This window comes from Girardinichthys multiradiatus, chromosome 24, assembly GCF_021462225.1.
Source record: "Girardinichthys multiradiatus isolate DD_20200921_A chromosome 24, DD_fGirMul_XY1, whole genome shotgun sequence".
NCBI classification, from domain to species: domain Eukaryota; kingdom Metazoa; phylum Chordata; class Actinopteri; order Cyprinodontiformes; family Goodeidae; genus Girardinichthys; species Girardinichthys multiradiatus.
Genome location: NC_061816.1, coordinates 7,149,566 through 7,177,238, shown reverse-complemented (window position 1 = coordinate 7,177,238; position 27,673 = coordinate 7,149,566). Strand labels below are relative to the sequence as shown.

Genomic DNA, 27,673 nt, shown 5'->3' with positions numbered 1-27,673 from the left:
CAGTTGCAGTAATTAAAACGTGGCCCTATGCAAGTCATTCCAATGGAAAACAATGAAAGGGATGAAAAAAGTGCTCAAGGTTATTTTAAATGTGTTTAGAGTTGAGAGTGAGTCATGATGTGCTGGCTTTGTCTTGATGAGAGACAGAAAAAGCTGTCTGCAGGTAATAAATGTAAAGCTGGCTCACAAAGACTTGTGGCTCTGAGCTGGATGAACACTGAGGTGGTGTTTTACAGACATCTGAACTCAGGTTTGAGTTCACAACAATGATCTGAGAGGGTCTGGAGGTAAAAAAAAAAAAACTGTCCTTTTTATCTGTGGTAACTCAGTTATTAACGAAGACAACATCTGATCAATGAGTCTTCCATGTTTTAGATATAAAAAAAAGCAATGAAGCCTGGGAGCAAATATTTTTCCAAACTGGAAACTTCTAAAAGCAAACTGCGTGCTCATCTACACTGAGTATGAACCCTACTCCTAGTTTTTTGAAGGTATTTTAAAAGTTTTTCCTTTTCATCTTTTTCATTTTAGCTGCTTTTTCACTTCTTTTCAGGTCAGGTCATGTACCTGATGATGACAGTAAAAGGTGCAGCGTGTGCTTAAAGAATGAGGAAAGTGGACAACTGAAAAAAGCCATCTCCAGCAGGTGAACAATCTCTGAAGTGATGCTTTTAGCAAAACAGTAACAAATGCTGCAAAGACCTGACTAAAAAACCTGAAAGATGCATCATCATCTTCATCAATTGATCATGTAGTGTTTTTAGCTAATAGCTGTTCAGGTATCTTTATCAATTTCAATATTAAAAGAAAAGAATTTAAACTATGCTACGGTAGGCTAAACTAATCTGAAGTGATGCAAACAAAACTAATGTAAAAAAAGGTAGGTTAAAATGTAACAAGTTAACCAAGCTAAAGTAGACGACGCTCATATAAGACAACCTAAATTAATCTGACAAAAGCCAGGATACCTCAGACTAGACTAAACTTAAATTAATGTAGGTTAAAACAAAGCTAAGGTAGAATATGCTCAACTAAAGCAGGCTAAACCGAGCTAAGGTATGCTAATGTAGAGAAAACTAAGCTAACATACGCTAAACTAAGATAGGCTGAGCTAAATTAGGGTCAACTAAACTCAGACAAGGTTAATCTAAGCTAAGATAAACCAAGATAGGGTGAATAATAGTTAGGTAGATTAAGCTCAAGTGACCTAAATGTAACTAAGCTAAGATAAAATAAAAGCTATCTAAACTAAGGCTATGCTATGCTCAGCAAAATCAAGTTAAAATTGGCTAAGCTAAGCTAAGATGGGCTACAGTAAATAAAGATAAAATATGGTAGGCTAACTAAGCTAAGAAAAACAAAACTAGCAAGCTATGGTAAAGTAACCCAGGCTAAGATATAGAAAATTAAATTAAGCTAATGTAGGCTGAACTCAGCTAAAACAGATAAGTTAAAGCAGATTAAGATCAACATGTTAGCATAATACCCTAATATTTTAGCATTTCTCAATTAGCCTCACAGAGCACCTCAATAATTTAATTTAATGCTAAAACTTCAAGGTTTTCATGTAATTTTTAAAAACGCCTGATTGGAATTAAAAGCATATTTTCTGTTAGTCAAGCTGTTATCTTTGGGATGTTATTACATTTGACTAAAGAAAAGGAAAGTAATGGTGTCTTTTCAAACGACTGCTAGTCGCAAAGAACCTTAAGGTCCAACTTAAAGCCAGTTAAGTTTCCTGTTATGAGCAGAAACAACCCAATTACATGCCTGACATTTAAGAGCGTTTTTATGTCTTGATGTCTCTTGGGGAAAAGTCAGGTGATCTGACTAATGCTGCATGACAAAGCAGTCAAGGTCCAAGAAAATCCTGAAGAATGATGGTTCAAAACCGATGTTTTTAAGTCCTACTTCCGGGTTCGTTGAAGAACTACAAAACAAAGCCTCAAGTCATGTTAAACGGACATGTATTTTCTCATTGTCCCTTTGAAGAAAAACTAAAATTTATAGTTTTGAGACAAAATTCTGCAGATGCAGCAGTTTTAATCAGTTTTGTTATCTAAATTATCAGCAAAGACATTACATTTGTCAAAGCGCTGCCTCGAGACAAATAACAAAAAATAACAAAATAACAAAAAAAAAACGTACAAACATCCAACCAAATAATGCGTACCTGTCGTAGCAGTTCATGTCGTCCAGCCAGCAGCCCTGCTTGACGATCTCAATGGTGCCCGAGACGTTCTTCCACGTGGCGAAGCAGTGTCGCCGCTTGTCCTTTTCGCCGTAGCAGTCCTCTGTGCCGCTGTGGTTGGTTCGCTCCTTCTCCCAGCTGGAGTTGTAGAAGACGCATTTCTGCGTCTCTGAGCGCCCCAGTATGGCACCTGCAGGGGACCAAGAGGGACTCATTTCAGTTCGTTTTTTTTAGTGCTCTCGACGAGGGAACTTGACAACCACTGCGGCAGGGAAATAAAATGGAAGATAATTTAGTTGTGTTTGAATAACAGTCTCAAAGTATACGATGAAGAAAAGTAATAATAAAAGTTGTGTCTGCTGTGGTTTTCGATCTGTTTATGTGGGAATCGAAGACAGTCGGAGGCAAAGTGAGCAGAGATTTAATAAAAGATGAATCTGAAAATCCAGCAAGATGTGACTGAAGATTATACGGGGCCACATCGGCAAAATAAAACATAAAAATAACGGCGGTTTTGGAGTTAGAGCCTTTGTGAAAGTATTCATACCCCTTAAACTTTTACAAAACTGGTCAGGTTACAACACAACCTTCAATGCTTTCTATTGAAAGCCTTTTTTTAGAAATGAAAATCTTAAACGTTTGGGAGAAACTGTATTCAGCCCCCCAGAGTCTGTACTTTGCAGACAGATTCTGAATTGTATTTAGGACAGGACTTTGACTGGGCCATTCCAACAGCTGAATATACTTTAATGTAAAATATTTGTGCTCACCATCAGTTTCTGCAACAGTAATTTGCATGTTAGCCAGATGCAAAAGGAAATGAATACAATGCATAGTAAGCTGCTCACATATTTATTTATAAAAATGTATGAAAACCATGTATTTCTCAATCATGCACTACTTTGTGTTGGCCCATAAAAGCCTACGCTCATACTTAAGGAGGAATGCTTCCTAGCAACCTTCTGATGTGTCCGACGGCTCTGGTTTGTGTGTACAAATGTTCCTAAACATGTAAATCAAACATGAACTGGCCTCTGAAATCACCACACTGTTCTCCAAACCCTGCAGCTCTCATTACACACAAGCTCTGCTGAGGCATCAAGTGGTAAAAATCACTGTTTTCTCAGTAAAACGCTCCATTTGGGGTTCTTATGTATGATTACAGAGACTCCAGGTGTAGTGGATGAAAACAGAAAAATCTCACAAGGATAAAAGGTTTGTTGGTTGATTTGCTGTTTTCCCACTGATTTTCATGTCTCAAAAGAAGCGGAACAAATATGAGAATAATTGTGCAATTTATGAGATGGCTGTGAAATCAAGCCACAGAGGACGAGGCAGCAGCTCAAAGAAATTAGGACGTGATGCATATTTCAATAAGGCAGCTTTAAGTAAAGCCGGTTAACGCCTTCCTGAAAGCCCTGCAGCCTCCCTCCCTACATGAACAGCTGCAGAGAGCACAAACCGACGAGGTCACTCTCATCCGGGCCCGACGGCGTTTTTCTCTCGTCACATCGTTTTCTGTGAAGTGGAGGAGTATTTAGCAGCAACAGGTGCAGCCGTGAACTGCGAGTGGAATGGCCAAAGCTGAAACATGCAGAAATAATTGGTTTACTCCACATATGTGCAAGGAAATCATGAAATGGAGCTGCATGAAGTATAATAGTTGCCAAAATTGAAGGTAAAAATTGCTTTATATTGTGAAAACAAGCAAAAAAAAAAAACCAACCCAAAAATTAGTAAAATGCCCTGGAGCGAATCGCTCACATCTACAACAGGAATTATGTGTGAAGAAAAGCTGCTGAAAAGGAAGAGAACAAGACCATAATAGGGACATGACTGCATTAGATATGCCCCTGCAGGAATACGACTGCATCCGGGGGTTAGAGAAAACGACTTTGATCTGACAGCGTTGATGGATTGGTAATTTGCCCACCATTTAGCACCTTTAGGCTACTAAACATAAGAGAGAAGGCCCAGCGTTCAAGCGAGATACTGCTGAGAAAAACCCTACTTCATGTTCCTCCATGATGCTCTGAATTCCTGTTTTATGTGATTGCCAGTGAATGCAGCAGCAAGATATGTTCTCCGTTTACGGTTGGTTAGAAGCAGCCCATGATGAGGGCGCAAAAAGTAGGTAAACCAGTAAATCTGAGCTGGAAAATTACACGATACACAAATCTGACCTCAATTTGATTCCTATTTTACGTAAAAGACTAAATGACTTCAGCCGCATTCATTTCATCACCTGTGGTAGTGACTGACACGCTGTGAGAATAGACAGGTACATAAATAAATATATTTATAAAAACAATATAATATAAACAGCCGCACAAATCATGAACGTGTAAATAATTAAATTAATACACTTGAAAATTTCAAATAAATAGAAATATGTATATAATTAAATGTCTGAAATCATCTGAAAACAAAATTATCCAAACTTTCTACATGTTTAAAAATTAAAAACATTCCTGAACGTTCCGAAGAATCCATCCAGGCGTAAGAATGGTTCTGTTCTTTCTCCTGTTCTGTCTCCATCTTCATCTATGTGCATACTGGCAGCCTGCATGTCAACCAGTAGCATTACCACTGCTGGGTTGTGTTCGGCGCCGCGGTAAAAAGGACTCAACTGCAGCTTTACGGTTTGCATGTTTGAAGTAAAGCTGTGCCCATTTGTGCTGAATGCCAGCAGCAAATGTATTTCTAGGTATTGAAAAGGCAGAGAGCGAGCATGTCAGGAGCCACGTGAACCGCAAATACGGCTCAAATCAATCACAGCTCTGAAACGAGGTGACAATACAGGCAGCCGTGTGCCAAAGGTGAGCTATAGCTGCCAGACAGTACGGCGGATATGAAGGACATAAAGCAGAGGAATCAATCTCCAAGGTTTTACTAAAGCGGATATTATCGGAGCCTACAGGAGCGATTGTGAAATGGTATGGTTTCCACCCACGAGCGGACGAGAGCCGGGCCGGGATGAAAGCTTCTTTGTCTGACGAGAGAAATTCACACGCTGGAATGTGACAAAATGAAAGGGACCGGCTCGCTTTGTTTACTGTAATGTTCATCAGAGGGGAAAAATATCAGGAGAGAATGAAAAGCACACAGAATAATAGAAACTTACTGCTCAGCACTACATCAAACTGTCGGCGTACAGTGATGGAGAGAACCTTGAGATGTATGAACGCGAAGTGAAATTTAAGTAGGTTGTCAGAGTGAGGACAAAGTGATGTCAACAATAAAAGGAAGAAAGTTTTCCGGTCCCAACTTACCAAACTACTGCAGATTAAGGCTGGATTGATGCATCAAAACCAGGATGCTTGCATAACCAAACACAGCAACCGTGTTTCTCTGAACTCTGGGTCTCTGGTCCAGAACCTGATGCCGGTTTTGCTCAAGATGAACATATCAGCAGCCTAATGTCAGAGCCAACGGATGTGTGAGGGACACCAATAAAGGTATGTAACGGGTCTGCCAGGCATCCTGATCTACACTGAATGTTTTAACTGACTGTCGGGTGCTTTGGTAACAGCCTGACAACACTATGGCTCCACTCATGATGCTGCCACTTTTTAATGAGGGCTACACGATATTAGAAAATCTTACAATGTGGATAACATTGGTAAATATTATGATGAGTACATCAGGTGTGATATATGCCTTTTCTTCCGCATCTGTGATCCCAACACACTGTTAGCGAAACATTGCATCGCAATTATATCGTGGATTTACATCAAAAAGCCCTAAAATTGCCCAACTAAGCTGGAGTAACAGGATAACAGCTAAAGCCTTTAAAAACACGGTACCAAAAATGGGTGCCCAGAGACTCTAGAGCATAATCCTCAGAACCGTGACCCGTGAAGCAGGACTGGACCAGTTTACAGTAATAAGGTGAACAAATGCTAATATTTTCCTTCATACCGTTCCAACAGTTATTTTGAGATGAGAATAAGCACCAGAGTGACCCAGTTTGCTCAGCCCGTATGGAGCATAGAGTAGTTCAGCAATGCTGATCCTCCCCCACATGTTGCTGTCCACTGCAGGTGAGCAGGCTGTAAGAAAGCCACTACTCCTTCCCATGCTTCCAATAAAAGGATAATTTAGTTGCTTTTCGTTTCCCTGCTAAAGAAAGAGTCACACAGCATGACGCTGCCTCCACCATGTTCCAATGTGAAGAACGCTCTCTCAGAGTAAAACTGAAGTCTGTGGTTGTATGACAAAATGTGAAAACGTTGAGGGGACATGAAGACTTTTTGGGGAAACACTGCTCCACTGTGCAGCCCCCCAGCAGAGAAAATATAGAGGACAGTTTCCTTCACACCACTGTGTCTACTTACATGATAAGAATGGCTGACTGTGGGACTACACCAGAAGCTACGCTAATGTGGAGGTTATTTGGAAAACAAAAACCTCACAGAGTCCGAGGAACTCCAACAACACACCCAGCTTGATTTCCCTCCATAAAAGGCTCTTTGTTCGTTTCTTTAAGTTCAATCTGCCTTTTTGCTTTCCTCTGGTGAAAAGAAGTGACCTTGTAGCATTTCACCGAGACACATCTTTCTGTTCAACTCAAACAGGAGATTTATCAAGTATAACTCTGACCTACTTTGGCTGGGGACATTTCAGCAACACCTTCCCTGCAAAATGTCTAAACACCTGACCTACTTTTCAATTCAGCAGGGTTTTGTTTTTTAATATGAAAAAAATGCCTCTTGCCCTTCCTCAATCCTCCCCAGACTATTACAACACTTTACATTAAACCATTAGGATAAGAGTTTTTAACAGAGAATAAAGCTTCAATCAGGGGATGTAATTCACCAGGAGAGGAGATCACAAAAAGGCTCATTTTTTGTCCTGGTGCCAACAGATCATTGACCTACTTAAACATCTAACTTCACCAAAAGATCAACAGGTCTGAGACTTCTTTAGCTAAATGCTTAATGACACCTCATTGTAGAAATTAAATGTAGTTACTTTTAAATTTTGGGGTCTGTGTGCTGATTTAACATCTGAATTGCAAAGTTTTTCCAAGTCAAAATGTCTCGCTCTTCCAAGAGGTCAAACTCTAAATATGGAAGCTGGAAAAATAGCAGGACGAATGGATGGATGGACAGACTCTAAATACAACAAATATGATTTTGTAATTTATTTCAAGAATGTGAAAAAAGAAACAACTATGTTGAATTTCAGGATGCCGAAGTCTTTGATGCAGTCCTTCTGGCTTCGTCTCTGACCCATTGCGTTTCCCCAGTTGTGAAACATAATCATGAGTAATTTCTCCCTGAAGGATTTCCTTTCATGAGACGGTAAGAAGCCCAAACTGAGCAGAGGCACAAACTGCCTTTCTCTCCATAAGGCCGGGTCAGGGTCCACGTCTCTGCAAAACAGAGGCCAGACTTCCACAGAGACAAACTACAGACCACAAGAGAGGAGCTCCATCAGATCCGGTGTGCTGGCAGATGCCTCTATGTTAGCAAAGCGAGAGGTTTACAAGGTACAGGCCCCGCAGCAGAGAGAGGTGCTCCTGAAGCCAGGCTGGCGAGGTGCATGCTGGGTGGGAAATGACCACTAACCACCTGCCAAATGTCTAAGAAATTTCAGTTAAGCCACTCTGGCAGGTAGCCAGCCGACACCAGGAGGTGTTGTTCTGTAACTCAGAAGCTACAGCTTGTACATGGTAGCTCATTATGAGCCGATAACTGCATTAAAACCGGGATGTTATATCACTTATTTAGCCTGGTAAAACACATGAAGCAATATCCAGTTTCCTGCTCTGGAGCCTCATAATGAAGTGGCATTTTGGCGGGCCGGGCCTGCGCTGAACTGAAGTAGGTAAACAACTCATTCATCAAGGGCCTGTTTTTGTGTGGCTGCCAGCAGCAGGGATTTTTCGCTATGATGGAAATTGTTCCAAGGATCAACTTATCATCTGTGTCCGGGGCGGGGGTGAAATGCGTTTGAGGTGATGTATGGTTGTGTGGGTATCTGAGCAGCGTGCATTTTAAAAGAACTCTGCTTGGCTTTGAATAATAACTTAAGTGTGGGGTCAGCAGGTCAAAGTGCTATCTGCAGAGCCGGCCTCCCTTTTCTTCCCAGCAACGCTTGTTGTTGGCGCTGATGCAATCCGAAACTCCTACCACCCCTCCTCATAGTGACTCAAGAGCCAGCTAAATACAGCTCCCGCATATGTGACTAACAGTAGATTTAGGAGAAATCTTTAATCATAGCAGCAGTAACACCTAGTTGAACCCACCTCAAACACAAGTTACTCATTTACTCTCACTAAGAAGCTTAACTTGGGAAAGTAGAGGAGAGCTGCATCTGGTCAAGCAGCACTTGTACCTATAGGTGCTACTTTGCTTTGGTCTATCAATTAAAATCTCAATAGAATACACAGAAATTGGCTGTAACAGGTTAAAATGTGAAAGAGGTCAAAGGGTTATTGGTCAAACTGAGTAGAAAACCAATTATTCTCTGTATTTTTTAAGGTATGTCCGATGTTTGCATGCACAACTTGCAAAACAATTTTTTGGTTTGAAGTCAAGAACTGGATTTTTTTTCTTTAGGATCCGTGAACACACCATCAGCAGTAACGGGTCATGCTAGCAACACTCTTCAGTGCGGACGCTGTTACTGAAAGACGGACATTCACAGTTAGCTTCTTTTAGTTTCGGTCAGGTGATGAAACATTAGGCGAGGACACACAAAAGCTTAAGAAAAACTTATTTTGTAGAGGTATGGTAGGTGTTCCTCCAGACCTAATTTAAATAGAGAGTCAAGACTTCACCAGGAAGGCCAAACCTATTGTGGCTAATTTGCTCAGTCTTTCACAAACTTGCTGGATTTGGAAATCTAACAACAGGAAAGTCACACTTAGTAATGCTAAACACTTTGAGCATGCCAGTCACCAATGTACGATGCTAATGGCTGCTAAAAATGTAACTCTAAAGTAATAGTAAACCGTGTTTAACACCACTCCGTTCTCTGCTCCTCATATATTATATAAGATGCAGTGCATATTTTCAATCTAATATGAAATCATACTTGATACATGATAAAAAAAGAAGCATAAAACAAGTTTATTTTTTAATTTTTTTTACAGGGTTATTGTGCAGTGGGAATCTCATACTGATAAACACCATTTTACTCTCTGATGGAGGTTCAGGGAGAAGGCCCAGTGTTTAAACTTCCACCGCTAGCATTCTGAATTTCTGACCAAGACTTTGGTCTTTAATAATACAAAATGATAAAAAGCTGGCACAAAACAGCACCTTTACATGGCAGGTATGCTGGGGAAAAATGAGAAGAAAGCATCATGACAAAAACATTAAAGCAGAATCAAAACAAAATCTGTCAGTTATACCACTTATTTCCTGATTTTAGTCCGATTTCTGCTGGTTCTGTCTTGAGATCTTTCTTAAAAATGAAAGATTTTTTTTACAACACTAAAAAAATATGAATTTAAAATGCAGCAGCAGAGCAGTAGAAAAAGAGGAGGACCAGCCCCGTACCGGATGCAGATCAGTGATACAGGCAAAGGGAAATAAAAAGAATTGACAAGCCTTTGGGGTCACGAGGGGTTCAGGCTGAGCTGTTTTGGAAGCTGTCAGACCCGGTTAGAGCAACAGCCATAAACAATCAGTCTAAATTTCATCCCTGTGCAGCGGTGTCTCCATCTGAAGGTGCTCTGCCAAACCTACGACTGTTCAGAGCATCTCGCACACCCTGGTAACAAGTGGCTGACAAGTGAGAGGAAGCAAACTGTCAGACTACTGTTCAAAGTTACTGTCAGGAAAGCAAAGATCCAGTAAAGCCTAGTTTTTTCTGGTATACCTTTGATACTGTTTGGAGGTCACATTTGGGCCGTGACACAGCTTTGTGAAAGCCTCCCTCCAGCTTCTTTTTCCAGACAAAACTATTTCTACTCCGAATGATTTACTAATATGTGTAATAAATCACAAGCCTCTGACGCCCAAAATCTCCAGCTGTTGGTTCCCACACCCTTGTCTTTCCGTTACTGGAAGTCGATACATGGTGTGACGCACAACACTGAGCAATAGAACACGTAGATTTCAGCACATTTAGTGTAAAAAACATAAGGGATGATTAAGACATCTGCATCGTTCTGTGGGTCCTTCTGTGAAATTCCTGTAGCTCATTTAAACAGTGCAAATGCAGCTACACTTCTCTATCTCCTGTCATCCTGACTACAAATGGTGGTTAGATATGCATCCCACCCACTCGCCTTCAGGGCAGCTCCCACATAAAGACTTTTTACACCATGTTACCTCTCTGTATATCACAGGCATCAGGGGCAGCGTGCGGGACCACCTCAGTCTCTAATGTAATGTGGTGTAGTTAGGGTCAGACGTTTTTAATCAGCATCATTGTTTTACTGTTCAAGACATTTAATGATGCATTTCAACCGCTCTTCTGCCAGCGTGGAAAAAGCATAATCAAAGCTGGATATCGGACAACTTTTCGTGGTAGAATTGATTCGTCTTTTTAAATTTTTGGGTTTTCCTGGCACATACAGGTCCTTTTCAAAATATTAGCATATTGTGATAAAGTTCATTATTTTCCATAATGTAATGATGGAAATTTAACATTCATATATTTTAGATTCATTGCACACTAACTGAAATATTTCAGGTCTTTTATTGTCTTAATACGGATGATTGTGGCATACAGCTCATGAAAACCCAAAATTCCTATCTCACAAAATTAGCATATCATTAAAAGGGTCTCTAAACGAGCTATGAACATAATCATCTGAATCAACGAGTTAACTCTAAACACCTGCAAAAGATTACTGAGGCCTTTAAAACTCCCAGCCTGGTTCATCACTCAAAACCCCAAGTGCTGTATCAAGGCACCTCAGTGGGAAGTCTGTGGGAAGGAAAAAGTGTGGCAGAAAACGCTGCACAACGAGAAGAGGTGACCGGACCCTGCGGAAGATTGTGGAGAAGGGCCGATTCCAGACCTTGGGGGACCTGCGGAAGCAGTGGACTGAGTCTGGAGTAGAAACATCCAGAGCCACCGTGCACAGGCGTGTGCAGGAAATGGGCTACAGGTGCCGCATTCCCCAGGTCAAGCCACTTTTGAACCAGAAACAGCAGCAGAAGCGCCTGACCTGGGCTACAGAGAAGCAGCACTGGACTGTTGCTCAGTGGTCCAAAGTACTTTTTTCGGATGAAAGCAAATTCTGCATGTCATTCGGAAATCAAGGTGCCAGAGTCTGGAGGAAGACTGGGGAGAAGGAAATGCCAAAATGCCAGAAGTCCAGTGTCAAGTACCCACAGTCAGTGATGGTCTGGGGTGCCGTGTCAGCTGCTGGTGTTGGTCCACTGTGTTTTATCAAGGGCAGGGTCAATGCAGCTAGCTATCAGGAGATTTTGGAGCACTTCATGCTTCCATCTGCTGAAAAGCTTTATGGAGATGAAGATTTCATTTTTCAGCACGACCTGGCACCTGCTCACAGTGCCAAAACCACTGGTAAATGGTTTACTGACCATGGTATCACTGTGCTCAATTGGCCTGCCAACTCTCCTGACCTGAACCCCATTGAGAATCTGTGGGATATTGTGAAGAGAACGTTGAGAGACTCAAGACCCAACACTCTGGATGAGCTAAAGGCCGCTATTGAAGCATCCTGGGCCTCCATAAGACCTCAGCAGTGCCACAGGCTGATTGCCTCCATGCCACGCCGCATTGAAGCAGTTATTTCTGCAAAAGGATTCCCGACCAAGTATTGAGTGCATAACTGTACATGATTATTTGAAGGTTGACGTTTTTTGTATTAAAAACACTTTTCTTTTATTGGTTGGATGAAATATGCTAATTTTGTGAGACAGGAATTTTGGGTTTTCATGAGCTGTATGCCAAAATCATCCGTATTAAGACAATAAAAGACCTGAAATATTTCAGTTAGTGTGCAATGAATCTAAAATATATGAATGTTAAATTTTCATCATGACATTATGGAAAATAATGAACTTTATCACAATATACTAATATTTTGAGAAGGACCTGTACTTGGCTTTTACGTTTGGTAAACAAGTTTTCCATGGCTGCTTATATGGTGGCATTCCTGCAATAGCCTCACAGCATGACGATGCCACCACCATGCCTGAGAGTTTGTACAACGTTCCTAGATTTCCTAGATTTAAAAACCACGTTTCAAATCCTGCAACTGTGCTTTTAGTCACAGAGGCCAAAATCTCTAGCTCTTAAATGAACCCCTATTGACCATAACAAATGGGAGAGCCGAAGTTTGGTCAAAACAGACAGAAACTGAGCTATTTGGCCAAAATGAAAACAGGTTTATGAGGTTTTCACAGTTGGGTGTTCCATCAGGACTGGTTTTTGAAGGGACAACGCAGGCTAACATTAAGCTTCTGGGCTGGCAATCTGGAAGCCCAGACCTCCAGCCCACTGAAAACCTGGGTCCATTGTCAGCAAACCAACTAATTTAATTTAAAACCATTTCTGCCAGCAAGAGAGGCAGAATAACCAACCAGAGTTGAGCCTGATGGACATTGATAAGACGCAAAAAACATGTGGTCGAGGTGCAACTTACTGAGGAACATATATTCAAATAATAGAATTGTGTGTGTGTGTATACATATATATATATACAGGGGTTGGACAATGAAACTGAAACACCTGTCATTTTAGTGTGGGAGGTTTCATGGCTAAATTGGACCAGCCTGGTAGCCAGTCTTCATTGATTGCACATTGCACCAGTAAGAGCAGAGTGTGAAGGTTCAATTAGCAGGGTAAGAGCACAGTTTTGCTCAAAATATTAAAATGCACACAACATTATGGGTGACATACCAGAGTTCAAAAGAGGACAAATTGTTGGTGCACGTCTTGCTGGCGCATCTGTGACCAAGACAGCAAGTCTTTGTGATGTATCAAGAGCCACGGTATCCAGGGTAATGTCAGCATACCACCAAGAAGGACGAACCACATCCAACAGGATTAACTGTGGACGCAAGAGGAAGCTGTCTGAAAGGGATGTTCGGGTGCTAACCCGGATAGTATCCAAAAAACATAAAACCACGGCTGCCCAAATCACGGCAGAATTAAATGTGCACCTCAACTCTCCTGTTTCCACCAGAACTGTCCGTCGGGAGCTCCACAGGGTCAATATACACGGCCGGGCTGCTATAGCCAAACCTTTGGTCACTCATGCCAATGCCAAACGTCGGTTTCAATGGTGCAAGGAGCGCAAATCTTGGGCTGTGGACAATGTGAAACATGTATTGTTCTCTGATGAGTCCACCTTTTCTGTTTTCCCCACATCCGGGAGAGTTACGGTGTGGAGAAGCCCCAAAGAAGCGTATCACCCAGACTGTTGCATGCCCAGAGTGAAGCATGGGGGTGGATCAGTGATGGTTTGGGCTGCCATATCATGGCATTCCCTTGGCCCAATACTTGTGCTAGATGGGCGCGTCACTGCCAAGGACTACCGAACCATTCTTGAGGACCATGTGCATCCAATGGTTCAAACATTGTATCCTGAAGGCGGTGCCGTGTATCAGGATGACAATGCACCAATACACACAGCAAGACTGGTGAAAGATTGGTTTGATGAACATGAAAGTGAAGTTGAACATCTCCCATGGCCTGCATAGTCACCAGATCTAAATATTATTGAGCCACTTTGGGGTGTTTTGGAGGAGCGAGTCAGGAAACGTTTTCCTCCACCAGTATCACGTAGTGACCTGGCCACTATCCTGCAAGAAGAATAGCTTAAAATCCCTCTGACCACTGTGCAGGACTTGTATATGTCATTCCCAAGACGAATTGATGCTGTATTGGCCCCAAAAGGAGGTCCTACACCATACTAATAAATTATTGTGGTCTAAAACCAGGTGTTTCAGTTTCATTGTCCAACCCCTGTATGTATATATATATATATATATATATATATATTTGAGCCTGTTTATATAATGTGATTTGATTTAGAGAAAAGGCACAACAAATTCAAACCTCTGTATCTAGTTATTGCATTCAACAATCATTTAAGCTGTTTGTTGCATTATGATAAATCGTTAGAATTGGATGCAAACATTTGAGCGGAACTGCATCTTGGGTTCTGACAGAGGTTCTTTGCAGGGTTCCAGTTATATAACAACACTGCTCCAATGTTTCTTTAATGGCATAATCAGTCCAGCAGTTGTGACTGAGCTGAAAGGTAAGAGTCTCACTGGTTTACAGTCCAGTGTTTTCACAGAGAAGCCTGGAACTCTCTGGAGTGCTACATTAACGCTCAATCAGACGTTGTTGTGACACGGCAGGGGTGGCTGGCTCGCCTGAGCCGCTCACAAAGACAGCACTCTTCCCATGGCAGGGAGGAGAGGAGGGGGGTGGGCATTAAAAACCACCACACTCAGCAACTGAATCCAATCCCTCTAATCCTCGCTGGAATGCCCGAGCCCATCGGTCTCCTCCTCAATTAGCGTTGATGGAGCTGCTCGTCGGACAGGTCTGGAGAGCACCTGGGTGTCTCTCTGTGTGCTGCAGAGCATGCACGAGCAGTCGCGCATGATTGACTTGCTGCATACCACGCATTCTTTGCAGGAGGAGCCATTTAAAACGCCTCGTTATCTCGTGTATGGTACCAACTCTATACATCCAATCTGGATGGTTTTAAGAGCCATTTATGCTCAAAGCTGAAGTTCTTTGCTCAGTCTCTTGCGATACTGCAATATCTTCAAGCCAGCATGCATCAAAAGCCCAGAAACAGTTTCTTTATAAGTCCAGGGTAGAATCCATGCTACAGAATTACGACCTAAAGTACCGCCCCGCCATGAGTCATCGCACGAGGTATGCCGTTTCCCTCAGTCCTCAGGCGTCAACAAATTCCCTTCTTTCAAGCAGCAACCCGGCCAACAGACGACCTCGCTGACTGCTGCCTTCATATATATTTAGTGTAAACTAATGACACAAGTCAGTCACGGGGCTCCACTGCCAAAATAAACTCCTGACACTCTTGGGTATTTTTAATTGTGATTAGATTACAGGTGGGGCAGGCTGAGAAAAGAGAAGCTTTAACTTTACTCCACTGTGAGCAACATTAAACAGCATGAAGATGAGTCCACAGCATCATCCACTCCCAGAGACTCCACCAGGAGATGGCTGAAGACAAAGAGACGGAGGAAGGCGAGGGAGGGTAGCGTAAAGTCCTCAAGAGGGCCTGAAACGAGAGCATGATGAATGTACAGCTCGTGGTTTTTAATCAGGGATCAAAGCGGACCCCCTTCGTTGGAGCAGCCAGTCTGTCTAGACTCAAACTCTCCCATGCACATAAAGCAACATCTGCAGTACGCATTAATTACAGTAAAAGGCCGCTCTGGACCGATCTCCAGGGCACTAGCACATCAAGGTAAAACAGTCCTCCAAATCTAAAAACTCTTGAGAGTCGGGATGCTTCAGAAATCTTAATCCAAACACACATAACTTCTCTAAGGAGGTAAAGACTAACAGGCCAACAGCTTGGGCAAACATTACTTTTTTGCATTTGAAATCTCCATAGATTTGGTTTTCCTCAAGCAGCAGGTTGGAACAAATCTTTTCTGCTCAGGAAAATCCCCTCAGTGGCAGCTATACTGTTCTGACTACAGCAAACGTTTATGTTCTCTTGCATTAACGCATGTGCAGTAAAGAGAACTTTATTTTGAATTCTTTCACTATAAATGGGTTAAAACAAAGTCCATAGATAGCCACTAAAATCCATCATCCATGTTTTAAACACACCTGCCTGTGGGTTAAATTTAACCAGCCCTGCGACTGGTGGAAGACCGACATTTCCAGAAACAGCAGCACGGCACCGTGGGGTCGACGCTTCAGCCTCAGCAAACCTGGGCTGGGCTTTGTTTTCATGATGAAGCAACAGAATGAGACTCGGCCTTGCAAGAAGACAGTCAGGGCTAGTTGGACCCGATGGGGAAACCGGGACTACGCCTGGCCTTAACAAGTACACCGGTGCCGTTGGAGCCCCATGCATAATGCAAGAGGACATTTTAGGAATAGATAGAAGGGAAAAAGTAGGACGGGGATTTTTGTGGGAAGTAAAAAAAAATATTAAAAAAAACGCAGAAAGATGCTGTTTAGACCGTTCCTAATTAATAAACAAGCTCTCCACTGGTGGCAACATCTAACCCCTAAATTTCTCTTTTTTAAAAATCCAAACTTTTCTAGATTCTGGATTTCAGAACAAATTGAGACCCGAAATTGAGAAACGATTGATTTGATTTAATCTTTTTATAGTGTTTAAGATTTATTAATGCACTTCAAACATTAAAATCTCTACACAAAATGTTAACATATCTCACTACTTGTATATACACATCAGCTGAGCCAAAACTACCCTTGATGGCCATAAAACAGTACAAATGTACATAAGTAGGCAGGTTTTCCCATCACTAACTAAGCTTTGGTTTGAGAATAATTCATTAGCTCGTTATGTCGAGATAATGAAACCTCAGGCTTGTTTTGATGAGATGACCAATGTTATTACGCCATTAATACAAGATATGACTATCTCATTCTGACATGAGAATGGCTTCATTGTCTCATTATCTCTAGATGATAAAATTCAATCTTGTTTACATCTCACCATGTTTCATTATCTTAATATGCTGACAAAAAAACATGTATTTAGTCTTGGTTTTATCGTGATAATGAAGCAATAATTTTATTATTATAATTTTATTAATGGGGCGACAGTATCATCATCCACTTCATCTCAAAATAACAAGACCTCAAGCTTCTTTTGTTGCATCTTGGAGGTGTCAATTTTTGAATTCTTGAGGTAATGAGATAAAATATTTTCAGCCCAGAAATCATGACAGTGATAATGACAGTTTGTTTAAGCTGAAGGCTTTGATTACAGACCTGATTACAGAGTGAGTTTTATTACTCATAATAGCCATTCTCATCTTCAATTTAAGTATAATTAATCTGAAAATTACTTTAGACTGAAAACTACTATAATATTTCATCTGGAATCCATGCCAGGAACCCTATATTAAAAATAGCCAATTCTTCTAAGAAGAGTGACTAATATCCAGAAAGAATTATCCCAGAGGCATGCTGCTGAGTAAAAGCAGAAGTGTGTAGTCAAATATTAGCTAGGGTTTCCGCAACATGTAATTGATCGTGGCGCACCGCCACGGCAAAATAAAAGCTGCCACACCTTCAGAATAAAGTTTTTTTTTTTAAATACACACAAACACATATGTATGTGTATGTATGCATATATATATAAAAAAAAATATATATTATATATATATATACACACTGCTCAAATAAAAGGGAACACATAAACAACACAATATAACTCCTGTGAAATCAAACTGTCCACTTAGGAAGCAACACTGATTAACAATCAATTTCACATGTTGTTGTTAAAATGAAATAGACAACAGGAGGACATCTTTGGCGATTAGCAAGACACTCAATAAAGGAGTGGTTCTGCAGGTGGGGACCACAGACCACTTCTCAGTACCGATGCTTTCTGGCTGATGTTTTGGTCACTTTTGAATGTTGGTGGTGCTTTCACACTCGTGGTAGTATGAGACGGACTCTACAACCCACACAAGTGGCTCAGGTAGTGCAGCTCATCCAGGATGGCACATCAATGTGAGCTGTGGCAAGAAGGTTTGCTGTGTCTGTCAGCGTAGTGTCCAGAGCCTGGAGGCGCTACCAGGAAACAGGCCAGTACACCAGGAGACGTGGAGGAGGCCGTAGGAGGGCAACAACCCAGCAGCAGGACCGCTACCTCCACCTTTGTGCAAGGAGGAACAGGAGGAGCACTGCCAGAGCCCTGCAAATTGACCTCCAGCAGGCCACAAATGTGCATGTGTCTGCACAAACGGTTAGAAACAGACTCCATGAGGATGGTATGAGGGCCCGACGTCCACAAATGGGGGTTGTGCTCACATCCCAACACCGTGCAGGACACTTGGCATTTGCCAGAGAAGACCAGGAATCACAAATTCACCACTGGTGCCCTGTGCTCTTCACAGATGAAAGCAGGTTCACACTGAGCACATGTGACAGACGTGACAGAGTCTGGAGACACCGTGGAGAGCGATCTGCTGCCTGCAACATCCTTCAGCATGACCGGTTTGGCAGTGGGTCATTAATGGTGTGGGGTGGCATTTCTTTGGAGGGCGCATGGCCCTCCATGTACTCGCCAGAGGTAGCCTGACTGCCATTAGGTACCGAGATGAGATCCTCAGACCCCTTGTGAGACCATATGCTGGTGCAGTTGGTCCTGGGTTCCTCCTAATGCAGGACAATGCTAGACCTCATGTGGCTGCAGTGTGTCAGCAGTTCCTGCAAGATGAAGACATTGAAGCTATGGACTGGCCCGCCCGTTCTCCAGACTTGAATCCGATTGAGCACATCTGGGACATCATGTCTCGCTCCATCCACCAACGTCACGTTGCACCACAGACTGTCCAGGAGTTGGTGGATGCTTTAGTCCAGGTCTAGGAGGAGATCCCTCAGGAGACCATCCTCCGTCTCATCAGGAGCATGCCCAGGTGTTGTATGGAGGTCATACAGACACGTGGAGGTCACACACAATACTGAGCCTCATTTTGACTTGTTTTAAGGACATTACATCAAAGTTGGATCAGCCTGTAGTGTGTTTTTCCACTTTAATTTTGTGTGTGACTCCAAATCCAGGCCTCCATTGGTTCATAAATTTGATTTCCATTGATGATTTTTGTGTGAATTTGTTGTCAGCAAATTCAACTTTGTACAGAACAAAGTATTCAATGAGAATATTTCATTCATTCAGGTCTAGGATGTGTTATTTGAGTGTTCCCTTTATTTTTTTGAGCAGTGTATATATGTGTTATGTTCATTTTTATTTACGCACTTTTACCATAATCAGAGAGTTTGAAATTAAAATATCAAGAAACCTTCAAATTTACTTTATTTTGAAACCAACACCGCCGTCTCCTTCCTGCCAGCGAAGTTGCTGTTGTTTGTAGAGGGAGGGGAACTAATTCCACATCCTCCGTTCCGTTCCGACCGACGGAGCAACTCCGTTGTTAATTTAATTAACGAGAACGCTTCCACATTCTCCGTAACTACTCCGAACGTCACCGTCGATGGACCCGCTCTCCGTCAAATTCTGGAACAACAATTTTCTGTTCCATTTCAGTCCGTCTTTCTCTGGCCGGGTCAACCAATGTACATCTAGCGTATGCTTTGTTTGGGCTCTGAGGAACTTGGAGCGGACATGCTGCATTTGAATGACAGTAATGTAGTTAGTTAATATAACTTTTAACTTAATGCGTAATGTTTCAGATACGTTTTTACTACTTAATGCAACTGGTGTACTGAAATAGTCTGTTTGATGACGGATGAGCAATATTTGTGTTTGCAGGGCTTCGGCTACAGTCATGTACAATATAGTAGAACATCCAATCCAATGAAGCTCGTTTGTCAAATTAAAAATAGTTTCTCAAAATAACCTTTTGGCAGGTATTAAAAAGTCCATATTTCTGTGTTAGAAACCGTTTTAGTGGTCTGACGTAATATTCTAATCTTAAATGTTGCGTTTTTATTATGCAGGAAATCACTTATCCCTATCCACAACACATTCAAATGTGTGCACCTAATTCTTGCTTGTTTGCTCTAGTTTCAATAGCCAGTTATATTTTTTCTTTATTTTTCTAAAATGCTAAAATCAATTTGTTTTTTTTTTTACTTTTCAGGACTTTGAAAGAACCCTGAAAATACTGACAAATAATTGTAATTTCACATTAGAAAGTACTGCAACTGCTCTTTGAAAATAAAAGTAAGGGTAACCAAGCAGCTCCCCTGAGGAACTCCTTGAACTGAAGGGTGGGTGCCTCATTTTAATTTAATAGCTTCACAAATATAAGCTTTTTGAAATGATATTTTGGATAGCAAGGTACAATTTTCAAATCTAAAGCAAATGTAGAAGAAAAAATGAAGCGTGACAAACCCTTTAGAAAGATTGAGCTCAAACTATCTATTTAATAACAGGATTTTGGGTTTGTACAAATCTTTAAATACGGTAGTAGTGGGGGGTAATAAGACCAATGTTTCACTAGTAGTTTATATGAACAGTACTGGACCTGAGGAAGTCTCGGTGGAAAACAGTAAACTCCTGCATGTTCATACGCATTTATGTGACAGATTAAACAAGAACTGAGTGAAGCCCAAATGGCTAACAACCTTCTACAAAATTGCTTTAATGAAGCATTAAGTTCAACATAGCTGCGTTTCTTTCTTTTTTAGAATAAACAAATAGTTTCTCACAGTCCCGGTCATTTTTAAACAACATATAGCTAGTTATCTTAAAAAAAAAACTAAGATTTGTGTTTACTAGAAAGTAATCGGTCAATGCTAGCTTCCAGTTGTGTAAAACCAGTAGGGCTGAAACTATGAATCGGATTAATTGTGTTCAATCGATTATTTAAATAATTATAAACTAGTAATCGAATAACCGTTAACTGGAGTATGCAGACTCTAAAACATGGCATTTGCTAAGAGGACCCACTCAGAGCAGTAATAAGGCCAAAATTGTACAAAAAATATATACATTTTAAATATAGTTGCAGCCCTAAAAGCCAGTCTGAAAAAAACTCAACTTATTTAGAGCTATTTGATTATATCAAACAATGATTAAAGTGTGTTAAACGTTTTTTCATTAAATATTTTTTTCAAATTAGGAAAATGATGGCAGTTATATAAAGACAAAGTGAAATGGCACTACAAAAATGAAGCATTAAAGAACTGCAATGAACGTTTGTCAGACTACACATGGTGAAATAGATGGGAAAAAATATATCTTAAATAAGTAAACATTCACCTCACCGACCAGCAGCAGATAAGAGTTTCTGCCAATTTAGATTAGCATTTAAGTCACGTCAGTCCTGTAATGATTAACCATGTGGGGAAGAGGATGTCACAAAGTTGTCTGTCGCAACAACAACGCTGATTTTACCTTAGGAGATTAAACATCTAACAGCCCATTAGGGCGACTTGAGATCATTAAAAAGCGAAAAACTGACCTGAAGATGCAAGTCTCAGTAACATTTAAACTCTCCATTTTAAAAAAGAAAAGTGATGGTCATTGAAATATTTATTTAGCTGTTTGTTCCAGTATGTGTTTGTATTGGTGGATTTAAGCTGTATAAACTGGTAAATGTGTTGAAACACTTTCCTAATACAAAATGGGAAACATGAAGATTAAAACAAATCTTCAGAGTGGAGTTACATGGTGAAATCTCTGGACGTGTTGTTTGGGATGAAGAGCACTGTAAATATTGACCAATCTGCAGTTCAAGCTCGTGGCAGAGGTCGCGTGTAGAACCGAAGATCTGGCTGGGGCAGATTATCAGCGGCTCAGGAGAGGAGAGGGGGAGGTGAAAATATTGTTTAACTCAACCAAAGAGAGCCCGTTTCTTACCCACCGTGTTACAATGAGCAGCTGAATCCAACATTATACCAGGCCGTTTTTTAACCTATACCGCTAAGATTATAAAAGAGAGATACGTGGAAGTTTAAGCCTTTCACGGACAACAATGAGCACCAATAAAAATGCTGAAATCTCATTTCAAAACAGTTTCAGCTTTCATTAATGACACAATGTTCTGATCGCATCAACTGCTGGACTGATTATTTCTAATTAGACGTTTGTTTTATTCTTGCTAAGATACAGTCCAGCAGTTCAGACAAACAGGAGGTCTGTTTTCTCCTCAGTTCCTGAATACATCATCTAATTAAACACACGGCTGGTCCAGAAATCATACCACCAGAGAATATAAGAACACGACCATTAAAGAGTCAAGACATTAAATGCTTTCCACTTTAAGAAGTCTGAAGAAGTTACTTTTGGAGTTCCACTAGACTGGGTAAACCACAAACTTTAATGTGTTTCATTGGGATTTAATGTAATAGGCCAGTACAATGGAGGCTGCATGGTGGCGCAGTTGCCTCGAACCAAAAAGGTCCTGGGTTTGAATTCCTGCATGGAGTTTGCATGTTCTCCCTGTGAATGTGTGGGTTCTCTCTGGGTACTCTGGCTTCCCCTCACAGATCAAAAACATGACTGTTAGGTCAACTGGTCTCTCCAGAGCTGCGTTTAGGTGCGAGTGTGTCAGTGCATGGTTTTTAGTCCTATGTGTCTCTGTCCTGTCCTGTGATGAACTGGCGATGGACTTTCACGTTGTACTTTTTGCAACTGAACTATACTGAAAACAACGCCACACACGTGCCCCATTGCTCCCATTGCGCAGAAACGACTAGGGGTAGAACAGAGCACAGACCCGGAAATGAAGGAAACTATCATGGAAGTAATGTGTGCTGCATTTCTGTTTTACATATTCATCCAGTTATTAAAGCTGCTTTCTATTTCTAAATTTGGAACGTGGTCAAAAAATGAGTGCTGCAAGCTGAAGGAGACGATGAGATCTGCGTGCCCTGACCCACAACATGCTGGTAGCAGCGTTGGCAAAAGACGGCGGATCGAGTATGACTTCAATGCATTCACTATTGTCAACATTCACTACGGCAAAATATATTGAAATGGAACAATCACTGCAATGTCGTGGTCTTGAAGGGCTGCTTGTACGCAATTATTGTTAAGTAGGTTGTTATATTTCAGGTGACAAACATTAAAACTCTGCTTTCTTGTGGTAAATGTGTCCATGTTGGCAGACTCTCCTTCATACACACAGGTCAGACCTCAGATACCAGGATCAAAATGCTTGGAGACGAGTGCTATGTATTATCATAACACTTCATAATTTATCAGAAGTTAGCCAACAGAAATAAGACGCTGCAACAAATGGCTAAATGCTAAAGCAGGGGTTAAAAATGTGGAAATGAACTGAAAAAAGGGGGGAAGTGACCCAGAACCTTTTAGTGCTTTATTGGGCCTCCAAACACAAAACTGAACGTAACGTTTTACAGCTTCAGCAACGGTTGTGTCGCTGTTCAAGGAACTGAAACTGCACTTGTTCATCTCCAGTTTAATTTTTAAATTGCTTAGGTTGATCAGACATGGACGGAGTTATTCTGCAATGAGAATAAAAAAGGGCACTTTCACCGCTATCTTTGACATGGAAACCACCTTAGATGGGGGTTTTACTTGAAAACTGACTGATGTATGTAGACTCAGTCAAACTTAACCCTTACGAGCTTCTTTCGGACTAATCAGATGAAATCCCTGTTGGCCAAGTGCTCTGCCCTTATCGCTGCGTTCTCAGTGCCATTGTGAGCGGTGCCAGTTCTACTTGGCTTTCCCAGAGAGTTATTATCCCACTCTGAGTGGAAACCATTCATTTCCCCACTTCAGACAGTAATGAGCAAGTAGAATAATCATCTGCTGCACTTTGCAAAACACAGACAGCACCTGGCTTGCACTCGAAGCAGCCCTGACTATTACCCAATTTGAGAAAGCTTTTCATTTTCACCCAAGTGCTCACAGACACTCCAGGCACCTCACTGTGAACGTATCCTACTGCGACGTGAGAGCCCCCCCCCCCTTACTTCTTTAGGTTCAACAGGAGCAGCTCTTACACTGATATGTTGAGGTTTTCTGGGAGCAAGCTCATTCTTTTCCAAAGCAGTCAGGAAAATTCAGCCTCCGGGCTTAATTTCTGTTTTGCAACTTCCGATTAGGCAGTTCCCACTTCCAGCCAAAGCATCGGGTAACACAAGTACGTCACTTTGAAAACTACGAGCTCAAAACCCTCCTCTGCAATCCAGCACCTTTCCATCACGCAAGGAGGTCAACAGTAAACCCAACAGTATGTACCATCCTGGCAGGTAGAACACGTTCAAACGGAGCTGAAAGTCATCTAAAAATCATCTTTTTGTGATTTAGAATTTGTACATTTAAACAGAAAACAATTTATTTTAACTACACCAATCTCCATTCTTAAAACAATGATTCTCTTGCAGTGTTTACGCTACAAAATATTTGGCATTTAAAATTAGAAGTCCATACTAGTAGTGGACGAAGAGTTGACTTTCAAATCCGTGGGAAAAATTGGAAAAATAAGGACATGGAAAGGGGTTTCACCACCACACGGGAGGGGGCGGATAATTAACTGTAAATCTATTAGTCTAAGGAACTGTGACTCACAGATATCTGCTTTTACGGTATTAATATCCAAACATTTTATAAAGCTACAGAAGAATAATTCATCATACTGCATACTGGCCCTCAGCTGGCTAAAAGTCTACTTTAATTTTATCCTTCACCTCCCTTCCTGTTAATGAATTCTGAGTTACCTGATTTTGAACAGTTTTATTCAGTTAACCAAACAGTCTGTTGTTTCCAAGTCCCTCTACTGCAAACATCACACACTAGCCCTTGTCCTCCTTCTGTTCCCGTCAAATATTAGAAATAATCTTCAATTCTGAGTTTACCTATAATGTTTAAAATAAAAAAAAGAAAGCCGGCACAAAGTCTTTGTTTCAAGGCAGAACATTTCTGTTCTTATTCTTTCTTATTTTAATGGTAAAAATATCTTCTACAGCAATAAATTATCTTTTGGCTGAATAAAAGCATTTAACTTGGGAGACATAAATTATTATTAGCGTTTAAACACGCTGGAACTACTTTTTAACGCTCACAAATTTCTTTTGGTGCCGAATGTTTGTTTTGACATTCAACTCTTTTGAAAATGTTTCTTATTTACCACCAAGAATGTCTAATTTCAGCACAATCTTAGATAAAAATAAAACTAACAATCATAAATATCCACAACTTCACATTAATAAATGACTGATTTACTGAACATTCCTTGTGGTGTGCCACAAGGTTCAGTCCTCAGTCCTAAACTTTTTATATTATACACAATTTAACGAATGACTCTAGATATCGCTTTATTTGTATATTTCACGTGCTGTTGTTATTATTTACTTTTATATAAACATGTAGTCTCATTTCAAAGAGAGACCTGTAGAATGGACAAAAGACATCAGTTACATGAAAAAAAAAAAACACAAAAATCATAAAGCATGTCCTTGGCTTTTAAAAAGGAACAAACTTAAAAACAAGAACAGACTTGGTAGGACGATGTTTCTGTTTTCTTTAAAATATCCTTAAAATGTCCCTTTGGGATTTTTAAGCACCTGTTTCAACCTCCCTCCAAACTGTTCAGATGTTGACATTAAAGAAGCAAAATATGAACTAAAGAAGAAATGTTAATAGTCAAAACAAATGCGTAAAAAAATGCATACACCTGTTACGGGGTAAACATTGAAAGCAATAAATACATGTAAAAGTAAGGTTTATTACTGTCTTAAAACAGTAAGCACTGCCATTTATGGTAAATAACTGTGAAAGTTTAGATGCATTAAGCTTCTGCTTATATATTTAGGTCAATAACTTGTGTAATTACACCCACACTTAATCTCTGCTGGTGTGCATTGGTTCCACAGGTAATTATACCGAGTAATAAATGTATCATACCATAAACCAAAAAAAGCCCACTGCAGATCCTCATTCAGATCACACCCATCTAATGTTAAATTTGGACATATAATCTATTTATATCCACTGCACAGTCCTTCCTTTTACAGCCTCTTATTGTTTCCTAATGAACTTAAAATGAACAGACCCAATTTGTAGCAGCATGTCTCACCCAGAGCTCCACAAAGGCCCCTTGAGGGCCTTAAGGCCCCATCTTGAGCTGACTAAACATGAAACATGCACAGCCACACAAGTAGGCTGCAGGAAATGTTGTGGGGATTTGTTTATTCCACCGTTGTCTTTCCACGGGTCTGCATTGTATTGCATTCTTTGCATCATGCAACAAGCTGTGCATTGCATTCTGCAGAAGTAATAAACACTGGTTTGAAAGACCAAGCATAACCTCTCTATACCCACCTGAAGAGCAGGAGATGAGGAACACGGCTATGGCCAGTTTTGTAGCGTCTCCCATTTTCCATCCGAATGTGTCCACAAGAAGGGTTATTTTATAAAAGCACCAACTCCTCAAAAATGATGGAAAAAAAAAAGAAATAAAATCTCTGAATAATCTAAAACTGAATGTCTTGCTCCCCTAAGGAGAACCGTCCCTGGAAAATATGCATATTAAAAAAATGGAGGCTAAATCCAAAAGATTCCACGTTACAAGTCCCAAAACAGGAGAGGGGGAGAAGGGAATGCTCGGTGGTATTTCCAGGTTTTACAGCGAAGCAATGGAGGGCGAATTGGTGGCACCAGAGCCAGTGTTTTCATACACTTGCGAGGTCAGCAGCAGCATTATGGGCAGACAAACTGAGCCTTCGGAAGAGCGGCGCAGAGAGGCGAGCCAAAGCCGGGCAGGGCTAACATCCATCGGACTCCAAACCAAGCGCACTCGGCTGCTTAATCAAACTTCTCCTCGGCGAGCTCAGGAACATAGCCGTAAAATATAAAAAGGTCTTCCTTCAAAGCAACACCTCGTAGTCTCCTGAGCCGAAAACGGTGAGTTTAAAGGCAGTTTTGTCGTTTAAATCCGTGCATAAGCGTGACTTTCGCCCGACAGTCCGGCGGGGCTGCCCGGCCACAACCACGGTCAGCTCCGGCCGCTCCAGCAGGGACACAACCGATTAAAAGGCTTCAACGCGGAGTGAAAGGCTCCTCTAAAGTGGGCCAAACAACCGCTTTCGTCGAAATAACTCGATAAAAGGAGCAAGAACGCTGTTTTATGTCAGATTTAACGGCGAAAAGTACAGTTAATCCGTGTAGGACGACCTGGATTTTCCAAGTCTGTCTCCTCCTCGGGTCGGGACAATTTCAAGATGGAGTCACTGGTCTGCGTCAGCTATTCCAAACTGAGCTGTCCCTCTTCCGGTGATGGTTTTCAAAATAAAATACAATACAAACGCCTTCTAAAAGAAAATAGAATGCAAATGTTCAAGCACATTTAACAACTATTGCGGAGCGTTAAATTTGTTATAATGTATTTCATTTGTTTATGGAAGTGAGAAAACCAACCAGAGAGCCAACTACCTGGAAATACTGATTTGGAAACTCACAAGTTGTTGGGTAAAATTGTGGAAAGTGTGAGCTATGTTCCATTTGTTATTGGAAATTAAAATTTTAAATTCCCAGTTAGAAAAATCATCTGTAATTCCTGCTGAAACTGTAATACATATTTGGAAACTAAAAAGATTTGGGCAAATGTTTCTGGAAAACTGGAGTTGTAGCAAGTTTGAATGCCCAACGGAAATGGGAATATCGCTTTAAAGCATCAGATATTTTTTTAAAACTTGTAGGAAAAGAAGTGTTTGTTGTATTTTCCATTTGTTTTTTCAGTCAGAAAAAAATTCCTGGAATGCCCCTTGGGAATACCGATGGGAATGCATTCCATATCCTGCTCCTATCTCCATGCCTAGTTCCAAAAACTTGCAGACACTTCCTAATTCAGGTCTGTTATCCTGAATCATAGGGTTGGCAGAGGTGGTCCTGGCATCTGACTA

The 27,673-nt window shown here is 41.0% G+C and overlaps 1 protein-coding gene across 2 annotated transcripts in view; it reads right to left on the bottom strand.

Moving 5' to 3' along the window:
* Positions 1-26,998, bottom strand: part of LOC124861389 (activin receptor type-2A-like) — a 43,208-nt gene extending 16,210 nt beyond the window's left edge. Inside the window, exons 1-2 of one of the 2 annotated variants that reach the window (XM_047355099.1) lie at positions 26,094-26,998; positions 2,174-2,381 (exon numbers count right to left, since the gene is read on the bottom strand). In XM_047355099.1, coding sequence (XP_047211055.1) covers positions 2,174-2,381; positions 26,094-26,148 — 263 coding nt within the window. In that variant the 5' untranslated portion in view covers positions 26,149-26,998. The remainder of the gene's footprint in view (positions 1-2,173; positions 2,382-26,093) is intronic. The other variant, XM_047355100.1, reaches the window with a different exon arrangement.
* Positions 26,999-27,673: the final 675 nt, after the last annotated feature.